A 26,856-nucleotide genomic window follows, 5' to 3' on the forward strand; every position below is an offset into this window, starting at 1 on the left:
GTATGTGTCCCTGGAATTCAGGCACCTTTTATGGCAACAACTGTACATCTCACAGAGGGGCCCTTTAAACTGAGCTTAGGCAAACTGTCTCAGCAGGCTTGCAATGATATGGAGTGATGAAGGGAATTGCCTTTAAGGACACTCGCTAAATGATGCATAAATCTTCTGTTTAAAGTGTTCTGTTAAAAACTGAATTCTTAGTTTGAGTTCAGGAAATTACAGAGTCTCAAACCTGCAGTTTTTCAATTAAAGAACCGCAGGGCCATTGTTTAAGGCATCGTTATTTTGACCCCAGGGAAAGAAGTGTTGCACGTTGTCTGCTTATATATGATCCACAAGGAGCAAGAATTTGCAGAACTGACTTAAGTGCTTAATAGTATGTGCTAGAAATCTGGATATGAGAGAAGAGTAATGCTGCTGTATATGGCAGTGTTTATTGTCATGGAAAAAAATTATGTTCAAATTGTAGAATATCTAAATGGTTAAAATAATAGCATTTTCATTGTGTAGGACCTTCTGACTTTTTCCCAGCATTGCTTTCTTGATCTTGTCTATTGAGTTGTTGTTGACTCCTCTAGTGACACTTCTCTGCATCTAGAGTGGTACCTTAGCAGTGAACTAGATGAACAGCATATTGGACAAATAGAAGGAAATACCGTTGCCTTAGTCAGTAACATCCAGGATGAAATTTTGCCCTAGTAAAACCGGTGTTCTGCTACCCTGGATTTTTCAAGGAAGTTGCTGAGATACCTGTTTGTACTGTGACTATCCTTAGTTTATGCATGGAAAGAAACAGAAAGACATTCAGCTCTCTTAAATGAGAGGCTTTATAATATGAGGTGATTTTTACATATATGATCTTAATATCCCTTACTTTTTCTTAAAGGAATCTGTCGCATCATCGACGCGTATCAAAGATAAGGCCATATCCAGATTACTCTTCCTCTTCCTACATTGAAGATTCAATCCACCACACTGACAGCATAGTGAAGAACATTTCTTCTGAACATTCAATGTCCACTACACCGTTGACTTCAGGCGAAAAGAATAGAAATTCCATTAACTACGAGCGGCAACAAGCGCAAGCTCGCATTCCTAGTCCTGAGACGAGTGTCACCAGTCTGTCCACCAATACTACCACCACCAATACAACTGGCCTCACTCCTAGCACTGGCATGACCACCATATCCGAAATGCCTTACTCGGATGAAACAAACTTACATACTACAAACGTCATGCAGCCAGGTGGGCCCACCCCTGTTTGCCTGCAGCTAACAGAGGAGGACTTGGAGACAAATAAGTTGGATCCAAAAGAAGTGGATAAGAACCTGAAAGAAAGCTCTGATGAGAATCTGATGGAACATTCACTTAAGCAGTTTAGCGGGCCAGACCCACTCAGCAGCACTAGTTCCAGCTTGCTTTATCCACTGATAAAGCTTGCAGTAGAGGTGACAGGACAACAGGACTTCACACAGGCTGGCAATGGTCAAGCATGTTTGATTCCGGATGTCCCATCTGCTCAGGTCTATCCTCTACCCAAGCAACAGAACCTTCCGAAGAGGCCTACTAGCCTCCCCCTAAACACCAAAAATTCAACAAAGGAGCCACGGTTAAAATTTGGTGGCAAGCACAAATCAAACTTGAAGCAAGTGGAAACAGGCGTTGCCAAGATGAATACTATCAATGCTGCAGAACCTCACGTCGTGACAGTTACCATGAACGGAGTGGCCGGGAGAGGCCACGGCATGAACTCTCACGCTGGCACCGCCCAGTACGCCAATGGCACGGTGCCCTCTGGCCAGACAACCAGCTCGGTAGCGCAGAGGGCCCAGGAAATGCTTCAGAACCAGTTCAGTGGGGAGGATAGCCGGCTGAATATTAATTCAAGCCCCGACGAGCACGAACCCTTGCTGAGGCGGGAGCAGCAGGTTGGCCACGACGAAGGTGTTCTGGACCGCCTCGTAGACAGGAGGGAGCGACCGCTGGATAACGGCCGAACAAACGCCAATAACAACAACAGCAACCCGTGTGCAGACACAGCGACAGCCAGTATCCAGAGTGTCGTGAGGAATCCTGGGCAGACCCAGACTAGAAGAGCACAGAGGCCTAATTCGCTGGATCTGTCAGCTACAAATAGTTTGGATAGCAGTAGTATGCAGTGTAAGTGCCTACAGGGCTTGAACAGTTTCTCTGACACTTTTTTACCTAGTAACTATATATAACTGCTTGAGCAGAAATTACTTCCATCTCTCCCATCCCTCCTAAAAGCACACTTTTTAAATCCTATATAAATTTAATCTCTGGAGTCAGCACAATTTCAGTCTTTTTGATAAAGTCCTGTCTCCATCATTTCCAGCATGTTAGATCACTATCTTCCTTCCACATACACAGAATAAATGTGTCCCTTTCTAATCCATCTGCTCTTGACTCTTGCTCTTGGTTAACTTTTGTAATTCCTTGCAAGGCCCCTACCTTGGCAGCTGCAAATCATACTGAAAAAGCTTCCTATTCCTTTCTGCAGGGGCACATTATACCTTTTTTCCCTTACTTTTCCTCATTCTCTTAAGAGTAGTTGTCTCTAAGATGCATTGATTAAAATAATTTGTTATAATAATTACTTATATACTTCATTACCTTCAAAGCAACTGATTTTACTGTATTAGCCCAGTTGAACCCCTAGATGAAGGTGTTGTCTTTTTTGTTATCTGAGCTCCAAAAATTATAGCAATTCTTTGTCAGTTTACCATGTGCACATTAAAAATGAATTAAAGTAGTTAGAGAAGGAATGAATTTTAATAAACTGTTTCAGAATAACCACTTTGAGATTTTTATGGCCAAATATCCAAGAGGTTATAATGGGACTCTCCTTTTTACAGTAAAAATGTAATCATATAGTTACAGTTAAATTAAGTACATCCTTTGTGTTTGACTTTGAGCTTGTATGAGCAAAGGCCTCCTGCTGTGCATTTTAAAGAGAATATTTATTTCCAGAAGCCACTTTAGTCTTTGAAAGGTGCTTGCACATCTCTTGACTGTGTTTAGACAGATGCTGTGATACTAGTGAAATATAGTGAGATGCCAGGCACCTTTGGAAATAAAAGGTTTAAAACCAAACCAGAACATACCTTTCAAGAAATGTAGTTGAATATTCAGCAGTGGAATGTTAAAGCCTTCCTTTTAAGTAGGAAACCTTAATTTTTGCCTTAATGTGTTGACATGATTTGAAATCTTATTGAGGTAAAGAAAAAATATTATTGCAGTGAATTTCTTTAATTGATGGTTAAGTTAAAAGAAAGGGTTGTATAAAGGGGTTTTTTAACAATCAGATTTTTATTGCTAAAGTTCTATCGCGATTAAAGTTGGGTTTGCAACCCAACATTCCAAATCCTGACTTAGGACAGAGAAAGGACCATTTTGTATTCGGGTTTGCCAGGTGAAGTAGGATTAGGGCACCTAACATTTAATTACACTATTAGAATTCTAGCCTTTGCAGTCCTTTAGTAGCAACATTCTTTTGTACCTCCCATTACAGGTAATATAAGATACTATGATTGCAAAAGCCCCTCAAATGTCAAATGCTGATTCTCCTGTTTGATGCCAATGTGCGTTCCAGGTAACACAAATTACTTCACTGAAGTAATTTCTGACAGAGAACAGAACCTAATCCCCTGTTTTAATGGCAGCTGTTGCAGTTGATGTATACCTGTCATGCCTCTGCCACATAGTTGCTTCTGTGTGATAAGATTTTGTTCTGTTTCACATAAGTAACAACCCTGGACTCCAGTGGAATCTTACCTTCCTCATAAAACTATTTTCTACTCTGTTTTTGGTTTGGTTTGATTTTGGTTTTATTTGGTGGTTTTTTTGTTTTTGTTTCTTTTATCTTTTCCTTCAGTAGGTGACTCCTCACAGGATGGCAAGTCGGGCTCAGGAGAGAAGATCAAGAAACGCGTGAAAACCCCGTACTCCCTGAAGCGGTGGCGTCCCTCAACGTGGGTCATCTCCACCGAGCCCCTGCACTGCGAGGTCAACAACAACGGCGGTGACCAGGCAGCCCCCCCCAAATCCAGCACTGCTGTTTACCTCGCCGAAGGAGGCACTGCCACCACAATGGTATCTAAGGACGCAGGGGTGAACTGCCTGTGAAATACTTTAAAAGCCGACAAATGACCTTTTTTTTGCATTATTTGAAACAAACGTGCAGAAGACATTTTAAAAAAAACTGCTTTCTCCTCCTGTCAGCAACCCCTACCAAGGACTCGCTTTAAATAGATTTCAGCTATGCAGAAAATTTTTAGCTTATGCTTCCATATTTTTTTATTTTGTTTTATTTTTTGAACGTTTTTGCACTTTTATTTAGTATCGCTAAAGTTAAGTCTGTCTGTTTTGACCACGGAATATATATATGTGTATCAAAAATGTGGTCTCAAAATATTTTTTTAAAAAAAAAGTAACAAAAAAAAGTATTGCTGATAATCAGTTTGGACCAGTTTCTTAAGGTCACTAAGATCATAAGCAGACTATAAGACAGGTTTGACTGCAGTGGTGTCTTGTAACCATGTTTTGATTTCTGTGCACAAGCTAGTCTGTATATTTCTATGTTACAAAGTGTATTCTCTTTTGAACCCCTTATTTTTCTTGTGTCATGTTGAAACGTGCAATAGTCTATAGTTCACAGTATGCTTTATTGAGAAGTGTGTTTCTAAAACTGCCACATGTTCCCATTTTTGTATCTGTTAATTTTTCCCTGACAGTTGAGCAGTCAGCCGGTCGTGACAGTGAACTTTGCACATTGTAGCCAGCTTGAAGCAGCTGCCTATATCACATTGTGCTCAGAGGTGACAATGCATGAATTTTCCCCAACTTGAAAGGGCTTTTAAAAAGGAACAAAAAAAAAAAATCTGAGCTCAGTACCTTTCCTTTGATCCTTCCAAATCAAAATGTGTTTCATTTACAGTAGTAGATGCCAGCCTGTGAAGTTCTGAATAACAAAATGGTGAACAAATGTAAAGAAACAATGTCAGCCATTTTTTCCATTTTATTTTGTGTGCAGTTTTATCCCCTGTATTTATGTAAACCCTTACTTAGATCACTGATGATGTACATTGGAAAATACCTTTTATTCAGAAATATTAATAACTGTCATACTTAAAAGCTCGAGTGAAGATAGGTTGTGAAGTTAGTTTGTTTACACAGAGAAAAAAATCACGAATCTTACTTGGCACAAAACAGTTTTGTGATGAGTCACAAATCTTGCCTGATTTACCTACCTACAGACAGTCTGAGGTAAAAGGAACCTAACTATTTATCCAGGTAGGTGCATCCTAATTGACTCTTGTTGCCAAGTTGAGTTGAAACTCATCCTCCCTTCAGAGTTCTTAGAGAGCCCCTCATTCATCATGTTAAAATTTATTGCATGCTTTTCAAATTTATGGGTGTTTGCGGGGGAGGGTTGGGGATTTTTTTTCCCCTCTGCGTAGTCCCTTCTATCAGTTTGTATGCACATTGATTTTAGCTGTCAGTGACTGTGAATGTAATATCTGTTGAGATAAATTGGTTTTTTCACCATCTCAAGTAATCTTTACCTTTTTTTTTTTTTTTGTATGATTGGTTTTACTGTCTATTAATTTCCTTATTAGTCAGGACCTCCTTCCATCTGAGAAATATTCTTTCTGATTGAAAACACTTCAGTAAAAACTATTTAGATGAAGAAGATGTAACACATCAGTCTTTGGTACCAAGTGAAGTTTTATCACTTTATCCGAAAACTGGTGATGTTCAAAGAAAGAAAATCAATTCAGTCAGCCTGCCAGACTCCTGTGGCAGGATACTGGCAGCAAACAATTGCCTCCCTTAGCCTTTCTCCTTTCAGATGACTGAAACAGATGCTCTCTGCTTTTAAGCTCATTTGTTTCCTTGCTGTTTTATTATTTTCCCCCCCGAGGTAAACTTTGCCAACCTTGTTCTTCTGTATCTGATGATACAACTAGCCTAATACATGCCTTGCTGCATCTGATTCTTGCTGTTCCCCAAAATCCCTTGTTTGTGCTTGATTGCTATGATTTTCTCTTGTAACGCTTCTTAACGTTTCTTAGATTCTCCTAGATATCTCCAAGAGATAGCTCTATAAATCCAGACTTTGATTAAGTGTAGTTGTAGAAACACAAGCCAAGAGGCACATTTCAGGCTCCTGATGTTCTTTAAGCTCCAGTTCAAGTAGTACCTCTCGTCTCTGAGGCGTAATTATGTTATCCCCCTGTATAAATACACAGTTATATCTCCCCTCTTCAAAAATACAACCTTCCTCTGGTTTGACTTCTAATTCACTCTCCGGCTTCCCATCTGCTGCAATCTCACATCCCAGATGTTGAAAACCTACCAGTTGCTCAGCTGGGTTTCAAGACCTCAATCAGAATTTCTGGCGTTCTGATCATAATGCTCACTGTGGTTTTCTTCTCTTCTGGCCTCCTTGGAGTCTCCCTTTGCAGTGTGCTGTGTTGTTTAGTGCCGAGCACCGTATCGTGCCTGTTGAAGATTCTTCACTCCTTTCCCACTGACTTTTGCTTTGCTTTGCATGTATCATCCATCACCATTTCAGAATATGGGCTGAAAAGAGTATTCAGGACTCTCTTGTCTAACTCAAAACACTCTGGGGAGAGAAAAGTTACTTCTCTGACTGCTGCTTCTTTTTGCCAAGACAGATTTGCACCCGTCTTCTCCAGCCTTTCTTTGCAGGCCAAGCCTTTGTAAGAAATCCAACTTTTTTGTGATCAATGCAATCAGAATCATTTTAATACCAGATGAAAGTGTTCTGCAGTTTTCCTTAAACTTAAATTCTTGAAGCAAACAATGCTTTTTTTCCCCCTTTTATCTATTCCTACTATTTGTATGCCTCTGGGATGAATTATTATCAGTAGCACGTATTCGCTTTGTAGTCTACCATGGATTAATATAATTTACGATGTGTGATAGAAAAATGTACTTTATCACAAAATACCCTATAGATTAAATGGGGGGAAAACTATTTATTTTTAAATGTCAGTCAAAACAAACTCTTAAGCAGGTACCAAAATACTGTAATTCTGCACAGCTAGATGAGACCAGATTAGCAGTTTGGTTTTAATGCTTAATTTAGCAATGCCTTTTTTTTTTTTTTTTTGCTCACAGCACATAATCCAATCTCCATAGAGTACTTTCTCTGTAAGTTAAATGATAATGGATTGTATCTCATACCACAGGGAATCATCCTTATCCAAACAAAATACATGCAAGAGAGAGAATTCTACAGACCAAACACAGGGATGGTTGATATATGTACTATAAACAAGGGAGACAAATGTGATTTAGTTCCTTGTAGTTTTTGATTTTGTTTTTATTTGTTTGTGTTTTAGGACAAAAACAGGATAATGATAAAAGTTGATAATTTTCTATCAGTTTCTCATGTATATTGCAAACAAGATAAATATAGCAAACAAAAATAGAATGATAGTGTAAATACTTAAGAATTGTGTCAAATAGGCAACAATAGAATATTTGTTATGGTAATTTATAACAGATAATTCAAGTAAAATGATAGAGCAAACATTTGTGATGTTTGTGTATATAAGACAAAATCCAAAATCTTACTGGTTATAGAAAACGACTTACTAGTAGAAGCCAGAAGAGTTGCTTAGGTTAATGCATTGTCTCTTGTTCTGTCTCCTGTAATAAAGATAGTCACCAACATAACATGGCTTTTACAATGTGAGTTCTAATCATTTGACCAGACACGTCTCATAGTCAGGTCTGTTTCCTCCTAAATTGATATTTACAAGTCATGTTATTTGCAACACTTCCCCTGAATTTGCTTATAACACTTAATAGCTTCATGTGCTAAGCAGTTAGTATTAACAAGGCCTTTTGTGAAGCTCCAAGATGCACTTAAACTGCACAGCTAAAGCAAAGGGATTCCTAACTTAAAAGAAAATCATCTGATGGTGTCATAATTAGAATATTCTCAGAAACAAACAACATTTCCATTTGTGTTTTGCTGTCTTAGTGCTGCCCATTCGTGTCTTATTTTCCCGTAGAAAACTACGTAATTTTCAAAGGCAACACATTTTGATTTTTTCAGTGCACTGGGCACAAAACAATGCAAGATAGATGCTGGCAAGTTTCAGGAAACGAGCAACAAAAAAACCTCACCTTATATGTTTAGAAAGTGCATATCCTCCTACCTGTCAACTTTCTCTAAATGAAATCTATAATCCTATCTGCCTCAGGAGAATAAGGAAGTTGTTTAATTGTGTGGAATAGATTGTTGGCCCAAATTTAGTAACAGTGAATTCTTACTTTAAAAAATATGTATGTATACATTGTATATGCTGTAGGTTCAGCACATTTTTCTGCAATCATATTCCTTTTATAAATATTTTTTTAAAAAACTACTTAACATTACTACATCTATGTTCAGATTATCATTTTCTTTCATGAAAAATATTCAGAAGTTCATAGCCATTCTGCTATTGAAATCTTACTATGAACGTTTCTAGCCTAATTAGGGAGAATTTTAAAATTCACATATTTAATCAGTACAGGAGACATTAATTATGGTGTAATTTTTACTTGTGTAAAAATGATGGCATTGCTGAAACAGGCTGGTTTCAATAATAATTGCCAAGCACAGTAGCATATACACGACCTGCTGCCTAACTGGAAAAATAGTAGCAGCTCATCAAAGTAAATTGAAATTGGATTGATTAGTCTATGAAAGTTGGATTATAGACTGGGCAATTTAGTATTTTGTCTGAATTTGGATTATTTGAACTTTTCTGTCTGGTCTCCCACTCCCCATTTTAACAGGTAAATATATTAACCTTGTTTTTAAAATGTGCTCATTATTCTTTGTTCAACTTTAAGCCTTTCATCAATGAAAACTATACGTATTGCAGTGAAGCCAGATATATATTTTTTATGTAAACTACTCCTTATGTATTTAGATGCATATGTATGTTGTGCATGAGTTACAGCATCAGATGGTAGCACTGGTAGCAAATATAATTTTTTTTCATATGCCATTTTTAAATTATCTTTAGTGCATCACAGTAAAGTTGGGATCAGACTGTGACATACAGTCCAGTAGTTCAAGATCTCCCATGACAGGCTTGTCACTGATTGTTTAGGTGGAATGGATCTATGAGAGGGAGAGAAACCTGGGAATGCGCATGACAAGTTTTATCTGAAGCTGAGTAATTTAAGGTACCTCTCTTAAAGATCAAAAAGTAACCCAGAACACTTAACACATATTTTTTACAAGGCTTTTTTATGTAGTAGCTATAGTTGTGTGTGGTTGCTATTTAAACATAGTGTTTTAGTCCATTAAATCCAATTGCATTTTAAGCTTCTATATTGTCATATAAAACTGTAGCTGTAGACATACATCCCTTTTTGATCTCGCCCACCTCCCCGGTGGGTTCAGTTTTGATGTGAAATAGCGACAAATCAGATTTCTCACTTTGGGGTTTCTTCTGCACTGAGTAAAATTGGTAGCAGAACTTCCATTTCTGCAGATAACAGATGTAGGTGCTCCTGCAAATCCAGATGAGCATCATATTCAGCACAAGTGTATCCGAGGGAATGGGCACCCGCTTGGCTCACGGCTGAGCCAGTGCCCGTGGAATCAAAGAGGAGACTGCCGTTGATTGTGGGCAGAGGAGAGGTGTGTCCTGCTGGCTGGGGTGTTAAACACTTCTTGGGAGGATTAGCCCTGGGAAAGCTGATGTGGAATGTGGGAACGCGTGGATGAGCACTGGCTCCCCACGCCTTGCTCGTGGATTTTGCTCGTGGGATTTCCAGGCTCCGGGCGGGGTCAGCGCAGCGCAGCTGTGGTTATTGTCCACCAGTGGAACTGCGTCGGGGCAGGGGGAGTGGAAGGTTTCAAGATAAATTCTCATTTACACCAATTCCTGTAGTGTGTACCTGGGCTCCACACAGGTCTGTTTTAGTGGTGCGTTACTAACACAAATTACTTTTTATGGCCATTTCTGTTTATTTCACTGTGATTTAATATACACCTGTGCATAATAATCAGGAACTAGTTGCAGTTATGTTACTTTATAATGTAACTGTCAGATACTTTTAAAAACCTGTTGATCAGCAACTGTTTAAATTTCCAAGTCACTTGATTACCTTCAGTGCACACACGGTGCTTCAGCAGCACAGTAACTGTCACACAAAAGAAGGATTTATTTCTGGTCCTTGCAGACTTCTGCAGATGTATCACAGGAGCCTACACCCATCCGGGGCACAGCATCTCGCCTGGTAACTATTTTAAAGCAGAAATAATTAGCCTTTATAACTTCCTAGTTACAAGGTCTCCCCAAAGTCAATTTTTATGGCCCACTCACTTGTTTTTAAGACAGCAAAAACGTGTGAGGTTTATTTCTAGAGCACTTGATTCACTTTTTTTTTTTTTTGTGCTTCAGAACTGTATCATGAAGTATCACACTTCAGTCTCATTTATTCAGAAGGAAAGAGAATAGTTAATGTTTCTGTAGTTTGTAAGAAGTCACAAGAACAAACAGGCAAGTCCAAGTTATAGCTGACTCATTTGTCACTTTCGAATTTCCTGATTGGTGACTCTACTCTCTCTTTCACGCTGTTGAAATGTATTTAAAACTGTTTGTATGTAATGTTCTTGTCTGCTTTTTGTCTCTAGAGGAAAGCGTGCTCTATTCACATTTATATAAGCTGGAATCACATTTTACCATTGCTGTTGATTATTTTCCCTCCCCAAATGCAGTATAAGAGGAAAATGAACATGGCAAGGACCGATTTCTAGGGTTTGGTCTTCTGTAGAAGCTGAAATATGGAGATGTGAAACTGCCATTTTCCGTATGAGAGACTGTCAAGAGAGCATTACTGTCTGAGCGAGCTTTTCTGGGGGAAGAGGGGGAGAAATCCTAGACTATGGAGTCTCATCAGAACCCTTTCGTTAACGGGTATTTTTGGTTTTCCTCTCAAACACTGAGGAAATATCATGTATGAATTTATAAATAATTGCTTTCAGTTATTTCTTTTGTATAAGCTGCCCAATACCCTTGCTATGCTGTATAAGTTGTGTTTCATGGAACAGTGTGAGTATGAAATAAAAAGCTAATTTTTGGTTTTTAATCATCTGTGGATGCCACTATGAAAGCTGACATTGTTAAAGCCACTACAGAGTTTTCTATGAATACTTGTAAGAATTGTTTTGTTATATATAAACCTAAATAAAGAGATTGTATTGATACAGAGACATTGGATAAGAACATTTAAAAGGCTATTCTTTAGGCCTAAAAGAAAAGGCTTGCTGTAAAATGGTGCATTATTCCATTTATTAAAGATCATATTAATGACAAAAAGCACTGTCTTTTGTGCATTTTTCACGTTATTATTGGCCACGAATACTGAGATGTGCTCCTAGGAATGAGAGGGCTGCAGTAATGCAGTTCCCTGCCTTTTCTCACTGATCAGCCAGCTCAGGTACTTGTATTGGAACTGAACACAGTTTTGTAGGTGTTTCAAAGCAGCAGGCTTTGCATGACCTCCTATCACACTTCATCTGCCTGCTAAGTGTTTAAAGAAAATAGAAAATAGTAATTTAAAAAAAAAAAAAAAAAAAACAAAAACAAAAAACAGAAGAAACAGGAGAAAGATGTGTTAAACTGAATAGTTTTCTCCTTCAGTTTTGGTTGAGTGGCACTTGGGGAGAGCGCAGGATTGATGGCAGCCAGGCATGAGGGAGGAACATGGTAAGCATCGACCTCTGCAGGTGAGGAATTAAAAGAGAAACTCCTTATCCTTCCCATACAAGCTATTGCACTTTCTCCTCCCCATGAAGAGACAATGTCCTGGCATTCTTACAAGCAGGGGCTTTTGCAGCTCGGAGCTGCCTTATCCAACAGAACTAAAAGAGATGGATTAAGATAGTAGAAGAATGCTGCAAATTTCCACCAGCTGGCGCTTTCCACTATACACAGATTGGTGGGATCCATCCTGCAGCTCAGTTGCTTTGTTGGTTTTGTCTCTCCTCCTCACTTAATTCTTATTTATTTTTCTCTATCCACAGTGATGATTTTTGCAGGCAAAAAAAAAAGAAAGTTATACAAGTCTTACACCTCTGTGGCCAAAGAACTAACTCCAGAATGCAAGGAAAGAAGGGAGACAGAGTGAGGAACCTAATTTCTTGCTGTCATAAGTTGGAAGCAACAAACTGAGGCAAGTAGTGTGGGGTTGAGTATCTGCTTGTATGGCAAATCACCTCAGGCCCACAAGTATGGTGGGGGATATTTGTTTCAGGCATCAGCAACACAGTGAACTGGCCGCAGGGAGGGACTGTGGCAAGCCCCGCTTCCCCTGCAAGCAGGAGGCACACTGAGAGTGGGGGCCAGCATAACAAAAAGAGCAGACATGTCCCCAAAAGCAATTATCATTCTTTGCTGACAGTAAGAGCAGCCAAGTCATGCCCTACCCCAGCAGGTGTGGCTGAGCCTTGTCCTCGGGGCATCTGAGAAGCCTTGACTCAGCCCTGCAGCAACAAAATGTTACTGGTGAATTTTACTGATACATTTTTCACTGGGTGCATGAGCTACTCAGGCCTAAGAAATAGTCTCCTCATAGTGTTCCCTGAGTGACCTCATACACTCACCTCTGCCAGCTCTCTCCTGCAGAAATAACAACCACTTTTATTCGGCTTTTGCTTTGCTAATGGGAAATGAAAGTAAAACAACAATAATTATATTCCCCTTTGTTCCAGAGCAGTGATGCAGCTGCAGAACGTACTTGGTGGAACACAGCCACGTCAGTCTTCCATTTGTTTCCATTCAGGGGGTTTTTTTCCCCATTTGCTTCTTGCTAATTCTGATGTTATGGAAATTCTCCACGTGCAGGAGATTACAGACATCTGCTCGCTGCCATGACCCAAAGCACATTCTATTGGATAAGAAGGTTAATTTTCCACAGGCAGGAAAACTCAACTCTACCAAAATGTTTGTATCTGTATAAATTCAGCTTTTCATGTTAGCCTGAAAGGTTGTCATTCTCCATCCAATGAGGAGCTGAAACGTTTTGGTTCCTGGAATTTAAATGGCACACTTTGGTGTTCTGGTGTTATGTCAGGGGATCTCCTTCTTTCAGCTCTCGGTACCGCAGGGGAAGTCTGTGAGAAACCCACAAATGTGATCTGAGCTGAAGTTGTGCTTTGGGGATCACTGGTGCCTCTTTTACAAAGACAACAAATAAGGCTGGCTGAGAACAGCTGGTCTGTGGGAGGTGATTAAGGAAAGCAAGTCTGTATTTACTATGCAGGGTCTGAGCAAGTGGCATTTCTCGCATGGGCAAGGGAGAAATGTTAAGGATGCAAATATTGAGAAAGGTTGGAAACACCTGATCCAGGTGCATTTCAATTCCTGATGGGAAGGACAAGAGCTTCCCAGCGCTCACTATCACAGTCTAAGCAGCTTTTGAGAATGAGGACATCGAGTCAGTAGAGAGCAGGCATGGTTTGGGCAGAAAATGGGCAAAAGCCAGTGGGCAGAGTCTCGAGTGCGTGAGGTATATTTGAGGAAGGAGAAAGCCTGGAGGGAGGGTTGAGATACTTGTTTCAGGCATCAGCAACACAGTAGAACTCAGCATTTTGCTTTGGCCCAAGTTCTTTGTTGTTCCTGCCAAGTGCTAACAGGAAAGGATAGTGTAGGGCATTGTGATAAAGAGGGTACAGAGGTTGTACAGCTCGTTTTACTAGTGCCACTGCTTGTAACAGGCCTGCAAGCAGCTCCTAGGAATGGTAGAGGCTTTTTTGCTTTCCTCTTTCACTTACTGCAGCCTTTGTTTGGGAGAAGTTCATGCCACAAGATATCAGATTTCTTAATCAGAACGACCAGAAATACAGTTTTCATAATGTACTTTTATGGTGCAAGGGAAGTGAGGTTGAGCTTGTGCTCTGTTCCTGGTTCCCTTCCTGACGGTTGCTCTGTGTGCTTTGCGGTGACTGGTGTTTTGCCAATCTGCTGTAATACTGAAATCATACCTGTTTTCTCAATCTCCCTCCCTCTCTTCCTCTTTCTCCCCCTCCCCCTTCCCTCTTCTAGGGAAGGTGATAATGGAGCCCTGCAGATATGTTGTAAGGAGTAACTTCTTGCACCTCCAGGTCTCTGGGTTAGTTAAAAAATGAGATCTGACCCAAATCATTGGATCAAGGTGTAGGCCTGACTCCAGCCCATGAGATAGGCATTGCTGCTCCACACGTCACTTGTCCTGGTGCAGCCAAGGTGTGTATGGGTGACCAGAGAATTTCCTGCAGGAGGGAGGCCTTGATGGATCTCTGCTGAGGTGGAAAGAATTTATTGGGAACCTGTATTTCTGCTGCCTTGCCAAGAATTTTCTTGCAGGACTGTTAACAATTCTGAATCAGGCCTCAGAAACAGCTGGATTAAAATCACTACTAAGCCAGCTGAATTTATTATTTACCTCTGGAAAGCGAGAATTCAACTAAATCGTGTGTTTGAGCTTCACCCTGGGATCACGAGGGATAGAAATGTGCTTTTAAGGCACAGGCAAGCAGAAGTTCCCCTCTGCCTACATAAGCCATGAACTGAGACTGTTCCTTTTAGGAAGCATTACTGAAAAAAAGGTTCCAAAATGTGGTGGACAACAGGTCTTTGCTGCTGCTCATTCTCTTCCCTCCTGGGTTTTCTTTGTCAAAGACGTGGGCACTTAATGCCAGTGAGGCACTGGAGCCTCTGGATGTTATTTCTATGACAACTTTTCTTAAAGGCTGTACTTAATAAAATGTGTCAGGAGTGCATTTTGCTTATTGCATGGAGTTTGATTTATGCCCGAAGTCCCATCTGTTGTTTTTTATTTTTTTTAATCTTAATACCTTATTTCAATCTATTTGCCTTCTCAAATCCCCCCAGATATTCCAGGATATTAACTAGGCTCTTACAGGTTTTGTGTAAAGCAAATTCTATTATATTTGTCCTATTTTTTAAAATATCTTTTTCTACAGTTGATGTTGAACACCCACAGAAACAAGCAAAGCAAACTCACTCTGCAGGGGAGAGATGAGAAATGCAGTGAAATATCCTGGGGCATAATCTAATGTTTAGATTAGACTCCCAGAATCTTTAGTCTTTCAACCTTCAATATTGCTAGCAACAACTGTAGGTAGAAAAACAATTTCAGTCAGTAGATTGTTCCTCTACATGTGCTGCTTTGCATTTTATTTAATTTTGGAATAAGATGATAACATATTTGAAGCTGCTTGAAGCACAGTAATTTTCTGTAAGGTTTACTATTATTACTATTATTTTAACAACATTTTTCATGTATATTATGATCAGTGAGCAGTACTACTCAGACATTTTCAGTCCTTAGTACAAGGAAACTCCCTAAATCTTAGGGTTTTTACTAACTATGCAGTGGGATTTGGGCCTATCAACTTGGTTAAACCCCTTTGACCCTTGTTTGTCTGCTTTTTATTTGGGGTTACCAGCTGACCAGTTTTCGGTTGACCAGTTCTCAGATTTGTTTACATCCCTGCTTTCAGCAGGTCACAGATTTGTTTCTGCAGCTCTCCGTGTTGGATCAGTCTGCCCTTGAGGGCACTCTATATACTTCCAGCCTTTGGATTGATTTGTTTGTATCTACAGCGCTTACCACACACCATATTTTAGGAAAGAGCCAGCACCTTGCACATAAGGGGATGTCTGCCATACCCGGATTTAATCTCCCAGCACTGACTACAAAGCAGCACCTTTTGGCAGGACTCTGGTTGGGTGCTGAGAGCCTCCAAAGCCAGAGTGAATGTGTCATGGATTTGAACAAACCCAGCCCAAAAGGTTCCACACGGAACCGTATGAAATATGTTGCTCAAACTTAGCCTGGACAGCATTTGGCAAAGTCTGCAGGCAGAAAGGAAGGTGATGGCTAAAAAAAAACCCAGAGCTTGAGAGGTGGGAATTACAAGGAGAGTCTGGGGGATCTGGAACTAAGTTGTTTGGGGCTGGAGTTTTGTTTTGAGGAATTTTTTTTTTGTAATTGAAAAGACGTTTCAAAACTATTTTCAAGTTCATAATCCTGCTTTAGCTCTTTTCATTATTTCCATAAGGTGTAGGAGTAAAATCCTGTTGTAACACATTTGTTACAGTTTAAACAAATGAACGTACCAAGTACACGGTGTTTGACTAGGTCGGAGTACATGACTTTACATGTTGAGCTCTCACATCTGCTGCGTGTAGAGCGATACAACTGCTGATGAGCACTACCCATAAACGCTGTGCTTTATATTCTCACAGCAGCTGTGTGGAGCAGTGTCATCTTTGCAGTGTGACAATAATGTGGGAAGTACAGGTATCTTCTGCGTTCAAAGTCGTGACTCAGCTCCGTAACGTGCATCATGAAAATAAATGTTAATCAATACCTGTCGTTTTTGGCCTCTTCAAAGGAGTAGCAGGAGTAAGAATGCATCCAGAATATTTTATGCCTTGGAAGTATCTTTATGGCACACTGCTTCCAAGTACTTGGAAATAGTGCTTCCCAGTATTTCTGGGGAGGATAAATTGTCCAAGGGATGAAAGTCTGCTGCACAAATCTACTGGCACTGGGTGCTGTCACAGCAGGAAGAACTCCGTCTTCTGCTCTTGAGTGACAATTACAGCAAAGAAGTGAAACAAATGCTGCATAAATTAACCTGCTTCAGGATAACTGTTTGCTGTTCTGGGCTGCTGTTGCAGTTTAACCTGTCAGGCAGCTGGCAGGTTAACACTACACAGCTGCTCTCTCCCTTGCCCTCCCCCCGTGGGGTCGGGGAAGTGAACTGGGGTGAAAAGTAGAATTTGTGGTTTGAGATGGAGTTTATTAGGACAGATTATTAATAATAATAGAAGTATATACAAAACAAGTGATGCACCTGCCAGCCAATGCCCAGCCAGTCCCTGAATAAATAATTCACCCTTATGTTGCCAGTGCAGATCCACCTGAACCACTCCAATCTTAGCAGCCTGTTGTTGTTCTTCAGTGGCCCAACATACCTTTACAAGCAGCAGTATCTTGCCAGAGTTCAGCAGCCCAGCTGGGTTTTCCCCTGCCCTGCCAGTTGCTCTGCTCCCATCGCTGCAGCCACCCCTGGAGAGCATTTGCCACCATCCACGAGTCAGTACAGAAATGTTTCTCCTTCTGCCATGTCTAAAGCCACCTGGATACTTTCACCTCTGCAACCTGACCCGATTCACCGTGACCTTCAGCAATTTCTGCAGCTTGCAGTGTGAGGCTCCACACAGCAGCTTTCCATCAGTGAGCAGTTCACGTGGCTTCTTGTTTTCTGGTAATTCATTACACAGTGGAGCTTCTTCAGCACGTGCCACCTCCTCCTTCACAGTATTCTGAAATCTTTGCTTTCTGGCCAGCTCATGATCACTTCCAAAATTCCTGGGTGATTGGAGTTTTCTATTCAACCTTGTTTTGTGATCAGTGTGACTCACTAAACATCATGCAGCTGATGCTGCATGGACTGTAGAGGGGACACCCAGCCCCACACCAGCAGTCGGGGTGCCAGGAGGAGCTGTGCTTCAGTACCAGTCACTGCTGAGGTGCCTCGAACCCCTTCACATTCTGCCAACATTGCAGGCCTTGGATCCTCTCTATCCACGACTCCAAAACCCTGTAAGTGACTTCGAGTCTCCCCTGGTGCTCTCTGCCAGAGGCTCCAGGTAGAGCTGTTCTCCCTGGCTGTGGTATTTTGGTAGTTGGTAGAGACATAGCTGTTATTTTGTCGATCACATCCCTTGGGATCTGACAACATCCATCTTGCCATTTAATTCCTAAAAACTTCTCCTGTGCAGGTCCATTGACCTTACTTTGTGTTACGGCAAAACTGGCTTTCAGAAGGACTCAGACTATTTTCTTCCCCTTCTCAAAAACTTCTTTTGCTGTGTTGCCCCACAGATGAGTCACAGCAACTCCTGAAGGATAAAGCAGCAGACAGGTTCCATTTATTTCTCCAGACATGCCAGCTGCTGGTTCTCTACCTCCTGGGCATTTACCTTTGGAGAGCTGTGAAGCTCATGTTCTCTTTTTCAATATATACATGGAGTCACTGAGGGAATTAGGAGATCCCTTCACCTCCAATGACAGCAGTGCACAGCCTGTGCTGTTCTTTGCGGCTCAGCCATTCCTGGTGAGGAGAGCTCAGTCTCCCAGGTATTCCATTAATTAAGTGTGTTATCTGGGGTTTTGATGCTTTGCCACATTGTATCAGCCATGCTTGTGATGGATACAAGAAAAGGACTGGGAAGTGGCCCTCCATGTAATTTATAAGGCCATTTAAGTAAATTGCACAATTGAATAAAGGGATACAATAGGACTGATGGTGACCTGCCAGGCTTTTGGTACCTTCCCTTGGCAGCCACTTTGAGGGGTAGCCCACGATAATTCTAAAGACTGGGCGCAGCCTCTTGTAGCCAGTTCTGACTGACCCATCCAGCTGCCCTTCAAGCCATATTACTAGAATTTACAGTACCTGTAAATAATGCGCTTCAAAATAAATTTATTAATTCAGAATGTAAGAATGTAATGCTGTTACTTCTCAACAACCTCATCACTAGAAACACATATGTCCTGTTCTCTTTCACCAGTCTGATTTCTCATAAAAGGCTCTCAACTCTGACAAGAGCTTTAACCTTCGAGGCTTTAGGTAGGCCAATGCCCAGGCATCCTTGAGAAGGGCCTGTGCACATCATAGGCTTGCTTTTCAGGTTTGTTGAACTTGTCAGCACAAGGATGGAGCTCCTCAAAGGGGAAGTGGGGCTTTTTAAGTGAGGTATGCTTCAGTCAGAAACAGCAAAGGAGAAAGGAAAGGGGGAAAAAAACCAAACCCAAGCACAACCAAGCTGAAGAACAGAGAACAGTATGTAATCTGTTGTCACACCATTTGTATCATAGCAATGGTATTCAATTGCAACATGCAACTTGTAGAGCAATATTGAAAAGAATTTGGGCAAATTCTGGTAGCTCAGAACGGGCATTTGCAATAAAGACAGAAAAAAGATTTACTGATTCTTTCTTAAGGGTACTAACTTGTGTTTACCTTGCATTTAAATAAGCCAAACACCCAAGGCCTGTTCCATGCATGTATTCCCTGCCCTGATGTATAAATCGGGTTAAGAGGATGCCGGCGGTTAACAAGTATTTTTAAAAGATTACAGTGAAGATGCAACCAATCTAACCTAATGGAAAAAGAGTAAACACAGCAATTAAGGGGAAAGGGGGTCAAGTCTGCCTGGATATTGCCCACGTCTCTGGTGCCATCATCGGTAACGCCGAGCGGGTGGCAAAGCGATTGGATAAACCGCTGCGGAGCCCCGTCCTCTCCCAGAGTGTATCTAGGGATAGGGATAATGGAGCAGAATAGGAATAATGGTCCCTTGGAACGGGACCGAGGCACGGCTGAGCCGCAGCCGACACCCCTGCCGGTTTCCAGCATTCCACGTGGCCGTGGGCACCCCGGCGGGACGCGGGGAGCCGAGAGGCAGTCCCGGGGACCCCCGGGCACGTCCTTGCGCCCGCCGCGCCCCCGGGGGCGAGATGGGGGTCTAGCCTGAGGTGGGGGGCGGTGGGGTCGGGGCAGGCCCTGCCCAGGCCGTTCCCGGGCTGTTCCCGGTCTACTCCCAGTCTGTTCCCGGGGTCCCCCCGCGGCACGTGCCGGGGGCAGCGCGCGGCCCCGCCGCCGCCCGCGTGCGCCTGAGTACGCGCGGCCCCCCCGCGGCCCCCGCGCGAGCCCGGCCACTCAGGCGCGCGCCCCGCAGCCAATGGGCGCACCGTAGCTGCGCGAGCCGAGCGGCGCCGCACCCAATGGGAGGGCGCGGTGGGCGGGGCGCGCGGCCGGGGCACTATTGTTGATGAGGCGCACGGAGGCTGCGGGCGCAGCGGCGCGGAGGGGACGGCACCGGGAGGGGAACTGGGACGCGGCTGTGGCCGCCGCCGCCTGAGGCGTTGGACCCCCGCGAGGAGCAGCCCGCGCCTCTCACCCTTCCCTCCCTTCCCCACCTCAGGCCGCCGTCCGCCAGCCCCGGCTCCCGACGGACAATGTCCCACCAGCGCGTGAGGCGCGGCGGCTCCCCGACCCCCGCCACCTCCCTAGCGGGGGCAGGCGGCGCGGCGGCGGCGGCGGGCGGCGGCGGAGCGGGAGCGAGCAGCCGCCTCCAGCCCATGCGGGCCACGGTGCCCTTCCAGCTCAAGCAGCAGCAGCAGCAGCAGCAACAACATGGCAGCCCCACGAGGAGCGGCGGCGGCCCGGGCGCGGGGCTCCCACGCGCGGCCCCCCCCGGCAGCGGCGGCCGCGGCGGCCCCGCCACGGCCCCGCCGGGGGGAGCGGGGGGCAGCGCCGCCGCCGCCTCCTCGCGGGGCAGCCCCACGCGTGGCCATGGCGGGGCACGGGGCAGCCCCCCGCGGCACCACCACCTGCCGCCGCCACCCCCGCCGCCGCCGCCGGGCTGCGGGCCCTCGCCGTGCTCATCGCCCGTGTCCCCGCTGCCGGAGGGCAGGGTCCGGCACCACCGGCGGCAGTCGCCGGAGCCGGGAAGGAGCTCCCCCGAGAGGAAGAGCCCCAGCTCCCCTGTCTGCAAAGGTGAGCGCCGGGGGCTCCGGGGCGGCTGCGGAGGCGCGTCCCGGGCGGCCGAGCCGGGTGCGGGGAGGGGGACTGAGGCCGGCGGTGGGTCCGGGCGCGCCGTGCCCCGGGGCAGAGGCAGGGACGGGGCTGTTCCCGGGCTGGTGCCCGCCCTGCCCCTTCTCTGGCCGGCGGCAGCGCCTGCGGCCGTGTGTGCGTGGAAGGGCTCGTTGCTTTTGTTGCCGTTCTGTTCCGTCCTGGCTCTCAGAAAAGGCACAGAGAGCCAAACGTGCCATGTGGGGGGTTGTGGCCGCTCCTGTAGTACCCTGTAGTGCTGCCGCAGGTTTGCAGGGGAGAGGGGTTCGATGGTACGGATGTGCTTCAGATGCTTGGGCACAAGCGTAAGGTGCATTTGGTTTTGGGGGGCTGTCGTGAAGCCTTCCCCTCTCTCCTCTCTGTGCACTTCGTGCCAGATGGTGTGGGTGGTTTTGATCCAGTGTCCGCAAGCTTGCGATTAGAGAACTAACTGGTGCTACGGGCATGGCACAGAGATGTAGGAAAAAAGTATTCACTATCTCTCTTAGTAGTTCCTTTCAACATGAACCCTGCAGAAGGATGTGTGAGCTCGAGAGTGATGACAAGCTTGTGCTACAGCGAAGTTAGAAAATAGCGTGGGGATGGCATACATTTTGTAGCAAACTGCTTTTTAATGTTTTTGAATAATTAAGTAGTTCTTACTGGGAATGCTGGAATTCAAGCAATATGTGGCATTTTGTTGAGGATAACGGAGGCTGACATATGTAAGCCCGTCTTCTTCTTGGGATAAAAGTTCACTCAAAAATGCATGAGTGAGGCTTTGTGTTCATGCCTTCAAATCTCGAAAAAACCTGTTACTTTTGAGATACCAAAGCTCACAACTACTCCTTTATCATTAAATTGCCTGTGCTAATCTACACAATAGTTTACTAATATGCAGTATATGCAGAAATCTAGGACCAACCCTGCCTTTAATACTCCTGCTTCTCCTGATATTGTTTCCCCTTTCTAACATAGTAATTGTAACCAGCCTACTACGCTGGGTTTTCTTTTTTTCCTACCCTGGCTCTTGGGCAATGATGCTAATGCCCAAGAGGGCAATGCCCAATTAGAAGTCATACCTAGCTGGTACAAGATGAGTATGTGCCTGCTTGTCTGCAGTGTAAGAAAGCCCCAATAAGGTCCTGAATTAGATTTTCTGCTTTCCAGATAAGAGTAATGAGGGTTTTATTAAGGTTATATTCCGAGGCTTTGGATCGAGAAATGTGTGTATTTTTCATTTGATATTCTTGTTAATCAGTAATCTGAGAGACTTTATACACATCACAAAATCCTGTCTTCATCCTGTGAACTTTATGAAACTCTTGCCTTAGGTGCAATCTCCTGGCCTGGAGAATGAGGAGCAGGATGGCTAGCCTTGAGATCCAGGCTCAAATACTCTTAATAAAGGCATGTATCAGACCACTTATGGTGGAAAAGTTTCACATTTGGCCATTTTGTAGAAGCCTGCTGAAACCATGTTGGTTTCTTTACTGCAAATTAATTAGCACATAGAAGGAAACAAGTAATTTGATCACTCTACCATGTTAAGATAACTCCACTAGCTTGTTACAAGATTTGTGAAAACAGGAGAGTGGTGTCCCCTTAATTGCTTCCACGTGTTTAAATTTTTGAGCAGTACTTGTATGGGCCCCAAATGCAAATTAAAACTGTTTAATATTGCTCAACGTTTGCCTTGTGTAGTCCAGTGCTTGATAGAGACTGAGTTAACTTAAATTTCTTTTTCCTATAAGCTGGAAAACTTAGCAGTAGCTGAGAACATGGAATTGGAACTTTTTTTTGCCAAGGAGGCAATGGTTGTGCAGTCACATGGGCCACTTGAGGGAATCAGTCAGAATCTGCTGCAGTATAATCTGGGTTTTTCTGTTTCTTGCTTTCCCTTGGTGGTGGCTTTTGTTGATTCCTACAGCTGCAGCCATGTTTTTTTAGATTAAAATGAACCTTGAGGTTAGACAAATGATAGCTTCTTCTGAACTTAGATACTGGTTGTATCTAAATACAAGCTGTGTACTTTAGACTCAACTTCATGTTTTACAGATTTTCTTTTCTGGGAAGCAGTTGAATAGTTTTGAATGTAGTTTTCATGAACCTGCTTTATACTTGAAGACCCCAACTTGTCAATTTACAAATATTGCTTCTTTTGTGGTTTTAGGTGTGTTTTTTGTTGGTTTGGGGTTTTTTGTCCTAGATTTCTGAACGGAATTGCAACTAAATGATGGAAATGCTTAAGTGAATTTTCTGTTGCTTATGGGATAATTACAAATAGAAGATTCTATTATACAATTTTTAATTTTCCATGCTTTTCTTGCCACTTTCCTCTCTCACAAATACGACCAGGAGCCTAGATCTTGCTACTACCCCATTTTCATCTTTTACTTTCCCTACCTGCAGTCTCTAGTAGTTACTTCAAGGACTTCAGCTTTTAATTGCACGTTATTGTGCTCTGTCCTTCCCATCACTGGTGTGGCCTCATTTCTACGCTGTGATGTGTGTCCTGCAATCTCCAGTTTTGGTTCTATTTTGATATATGCCTTTTTACCTGTCTGCAAACCATGCTGTTAGAGGACGTTATTGTACCCTACTAGTACACTGCTGCAAAGTGAGATAGAGAAATGTGTATGGTCCCTGTTTATTGTTGGTTTTGTCTTGGTTTATTTACAGAATAAAGACCTAATGGGATCTTATTATTTGTGTTCTTATATAAAGCACATCATCTCAGAGGAGTTCAACTGCTCAACTCAAAAAATGGTTTAATGTACCAGGCTGTGTAAAGAAGAAGGTGAAGACCAGAGCCATAGCAATTGTTTTCTTTTAAGTGCCTTAAAGTAGTGAGAGATTTCTCTACTGGATGCTGAACTTTCTGGTATATTCCAGAATATACTGACTGTATTGGGCATTAAAACTCATTCTAAAATTGAGGTGAAAAATTGGTTAGTTTTATCTGGAAATAAATTGATCTCTCATTGTTTAGTAGTCTGTAGAAGCATGATATTAAAATGTACTTGTGTGAAAGGAAATCATGAAAATAGTTATAATAGTAAATAAAGTCTGAAAGAGATCAGATGTGAACTCCTTGGTAGAGAGGAAGAAATGGAACTCCCTTACACTCTTAAATTTCACCATAGAATTTATTTATTTTAGTAATTGGAGTGACACAATAGTAGCTGCAGACCTGTCAACCTTAATTACCAAGGTTTTGCAGTAGTTCTGAAAGTTCTGTAGGATAAGAGGGTATAGAAGGCTTTGTGTACCATTACATGCCTGCTTTGCTTACTTGAGCTGTTTTACAAATGGTAGGTGTAAAGAAAATGAATTCATTCTTGCAGTATCATATTTGTAGGTTTCTTGTGGCCAACACTTCAAGTGACTTTATTGAGATTAAAAATGTTTTCATTCACTAGAATTAAGTAACTTGAACATCTTGGGGTATCTGAGGTTTGGTTTTGTAAAACATTGTTAATTCAGCCATTCTTCTACAGCGGGACAATTTTGAGTTACTAGTGAATAGTTCTCTTACATTTACGTGAGAGTAGTAGCCAGGATTGGCTTCCAAAAAGGGAGTATACACAGTAGGACTGTGTGTCTGGTTTTAATGCTCTGTGTCTGTTAACTTCTTTTAATGAAACATGAAAAGTAGGTGAAGCCCTAGAGATCAGCTGTCTTTTTGGAAGAGACAGCTCTGCCAGCTGTGCCTGAGAGAGATCCCATGAATGTCCTTTCCAGGGAAAACCCTGACCAAAACACAACAAAAAGGTCAGCTGTATGCCTTGATATTAGAGAAGCTAGATGAGTCTCACTCCTCATTTCTTTGGATAGCCCACTTGTATAAAAAAAGCTTCAAGTGGAACTCTGTCAGGGAATTTTGTGAGTTCAGTGCTGTCTTCTGCTTTTCCAGTGTCCCTTTTCTGCTTCTTGTTTTCTCCCAGTATCTGTTAGACCATGTTTCTTTGGAGGTTTTATTTTCCTTTCTCAAAAATTTAATTTCAAATACATAGAAAGAGGTCAACAGGATGATAAAATCAATCTTCAAGTTACACTTCAGCAGTAATCATTATTTGGTCATTCTAACGAGTTCTAAACTTTTCCTGGAAAACTGAAAGGTGAATTTTCAGAGTGTTTTATCTCTTTGAACTTGCTTACTTTTAAGGCCTCTCTCTTTTTCTCTTCCTTTCTTTTATATATAAGTTATTTTCCTGTGTGAAATAACTGATTTAAAGGTCTGTGTTCTTAAAGTTGATAAAGGAAATTACAGTGCAATTGGACTTGTGTGCTGAGACCCTGCCAAAGTCAGTGCACTCTTTCCTACCTTTCACTTAGTGGTTGGTAGGCATTTGTATCGATTCAGTTTTGCTGGAGTCTCGCTGTTGGACTGCCTCAGCTTACACTGCCTTCTGAGTGCCTGACTTCACACTGGGGTGGGGGTGTGAGGTACCAGTTCACCTGTAGCAGCTGCACTTGGTCAGGGTACAGCAGTGACTGATGAACACATGTAATTTGCTTGTTATTTGCCTGCATTGTGGACTTCATTGCTTTGTATTGTGTGTGTTCTGCTTATGTTTTGTTCTATTACTTTGCTTTGTTTGAGGCCAAATTGCAACAATACTTTTGTTTCTAAATAGATTTATACTAGTGGTGGATGGATAGGAGGGTTGATATTTATCACAAATACTGGTTTAAAGAGATAATCAGGCCAATTAAACCAGATCTAATATTTAAGACGTGTCTATTTGATGAAACAGCTCCATTGTTTTTCATCAGCCACAGCTGTTGTAACTGTTATCTCTATGGAGGCAGATCTCTTGTTATGTAGGTCACATCAAGGGAAAATAGCAGCTGAACACTTGCTTCAAGTATTGTAGGGGAAAGTGCAATGAAAACATTGTTTATGTTCCCATTGAAATGTTTTGAAACAGCAAGAAGAAATGTGTAGTAGACTTTGCCAATTTGTATTAAGACAGGTTGTGAAGGTGGAAAAATAAGTAAAAACATATCCAAACATCCTTCCCCATCTAAATATACGTAATTTGAAAAACAGAGTTCCTTGAAAGAATATTTATTTCAGAGGAAAAGAGAGTGCTTACAGGCTTTGTGCCTTGAAACAAGCAGCTTCCCTTGAACTTAAATAGTAAACAGGCTCCTCAGTTTTCATTCTCTCTGTTTGTTCAGCAAAACAGTCTTTCTGCTTTTTTTCTCTTTGTGGTGAAGAGGGTAATAGATTCTGCTTCTCCAGTTCTGAAGCTGTCTGCTGCAGTGGCTTTGCAGATGATGTGACTGACTACATACACTTCCTGATTTATAATTTTTTTTCACATCCTTTGTTTCCTCTTAGTAAAAAGAGAGAATCTTCTTGAAGAGGAAGAATAACCCAGAGGAAAAACAGGGAGAGTACAGCAACTAATTCTAAGACAAATAGCATGTTTGATATAACTTTGGAGGCGACTGTAATTTTTAAGGAATGACACGTTGCATTAGCATGGCACACTGTCCCATAGTACAGACAAAAGGAATTGTTTTGAAGTCTTCTGCTGCAAACAGACCTTTCAGTGTGAGTGTGGTGGTAGTGGTAGTCAGGGAAATTCTTTGATACAGGGGTCTTAAGTGCAAACTCCAAAGCAGATTTGCTGCTGTACCCTGAGAGCAAATCTGCTGTGAGCTCAGTAGTAAGGTTTTATCATTTTTGGTACTAGAATCATAGAATCATAGAATAGATTGGGTTGGAAAAGACCTCCAAGATCATCAAGTCCAACCCCTGATCCAACTCCAATTACTATATCATGGCACTAAGGGCCACATCCAATCTCTTTTTAAAAACCTCCAGGGATGGTGAATCCACCACCTCTCTGGGCAGGCCGTTCCAATGCTTGATCACCCTCTCTGTAAAGAATTTCTTCCTAACATTCAACCTAAACCTCCCCTGGCAGAGCTTGAGCCCATGTCCTCTTGTCCTATTGTTGGTTCCCCGGGAGAAGAGACCAACCCCCACCTGGCTATAACCTCCCTTCAGGTAGTTGTAGAGAGTGATGAGGTCACCTCTAAGCCTTCTCTTCTCCAGACTAAACAACCCCAGCTCCCTCAGCCTCTCCTCACAGGACTTGTGCTCAAGTCCCTTCACCAGCCTGGTTGCTCTTCTCTGGACC

General features: G+C 42.6%; 2 protein-coding genes across 3 annotated transcripts in view; both read left to right on the forward strand.

The window, feature by feature from the left end:
- Nucleotides 1-11,381, forward strand: part of BMPR2 (bone morphogenetic protein receptor type 2) — a 107,371-nt gene extending 95,990 nt beyond the window's left edge. Inside the window, exons 12-14 of one of the 2 annotated variants that reach the window (XM_027880142.1) lie at nt 887-2,160; nt 3,533-3,613; nt 3,896-4,007. In XM_027880142.1, the coding sequence (XP_027735943.1) occupies nt 887-2,160; nt 3,533-3,582 (1,324 nt within the window). In that variant the 3' untranslated portion in view covers nt 3,583-3,613; nt 3,896-4,007. Of the gene's footprint in view, nt 1-886; nt 2,161-3,532; nt 3,614-3,895 lie in introns of both variants that reach the window. The other variant, XM_027880141.1, reaches the window with a different exon arrangement.
- An 8,578-nt stretch (nt 11,382-19,959) lies between these two features.
- Nucleotides 19,960-26,856, forward strand: part of FAM117B (family with sequence similarity 117 member B) — a 31,066-nt gene continuing 24,169 nt past the window's right edge. Inside the window, exon 1 of the mRNA XM_027880143.1 lies at nt 19,960-20,644. Coding sequence (XP_027735944.1) covers nt 20,104-20,644 — 541 coding nt within the window. The 5' untranslated portion in view covers nt 19,960-20,103. The remainder of the gene's footprint in view (nt 20,645-26,856) is intronic.

Source organism: Empidonax traillii, unplaced genomic scaffold (assembly GCF_003031625.1).
Source record: "Empidonax traillii isolate 1590-97213 ecotype Southwest subspecies unplaced genomic scaffold, ASM303162v1 scaffold65:size4453928, whole genome shotgun sequence".
Lineage (NCBI taxonomy): Eukaryota > Metazoa > Chordata > Aves > Passeriformes > Tyrannidae > Empidonax > Empidonax traillii.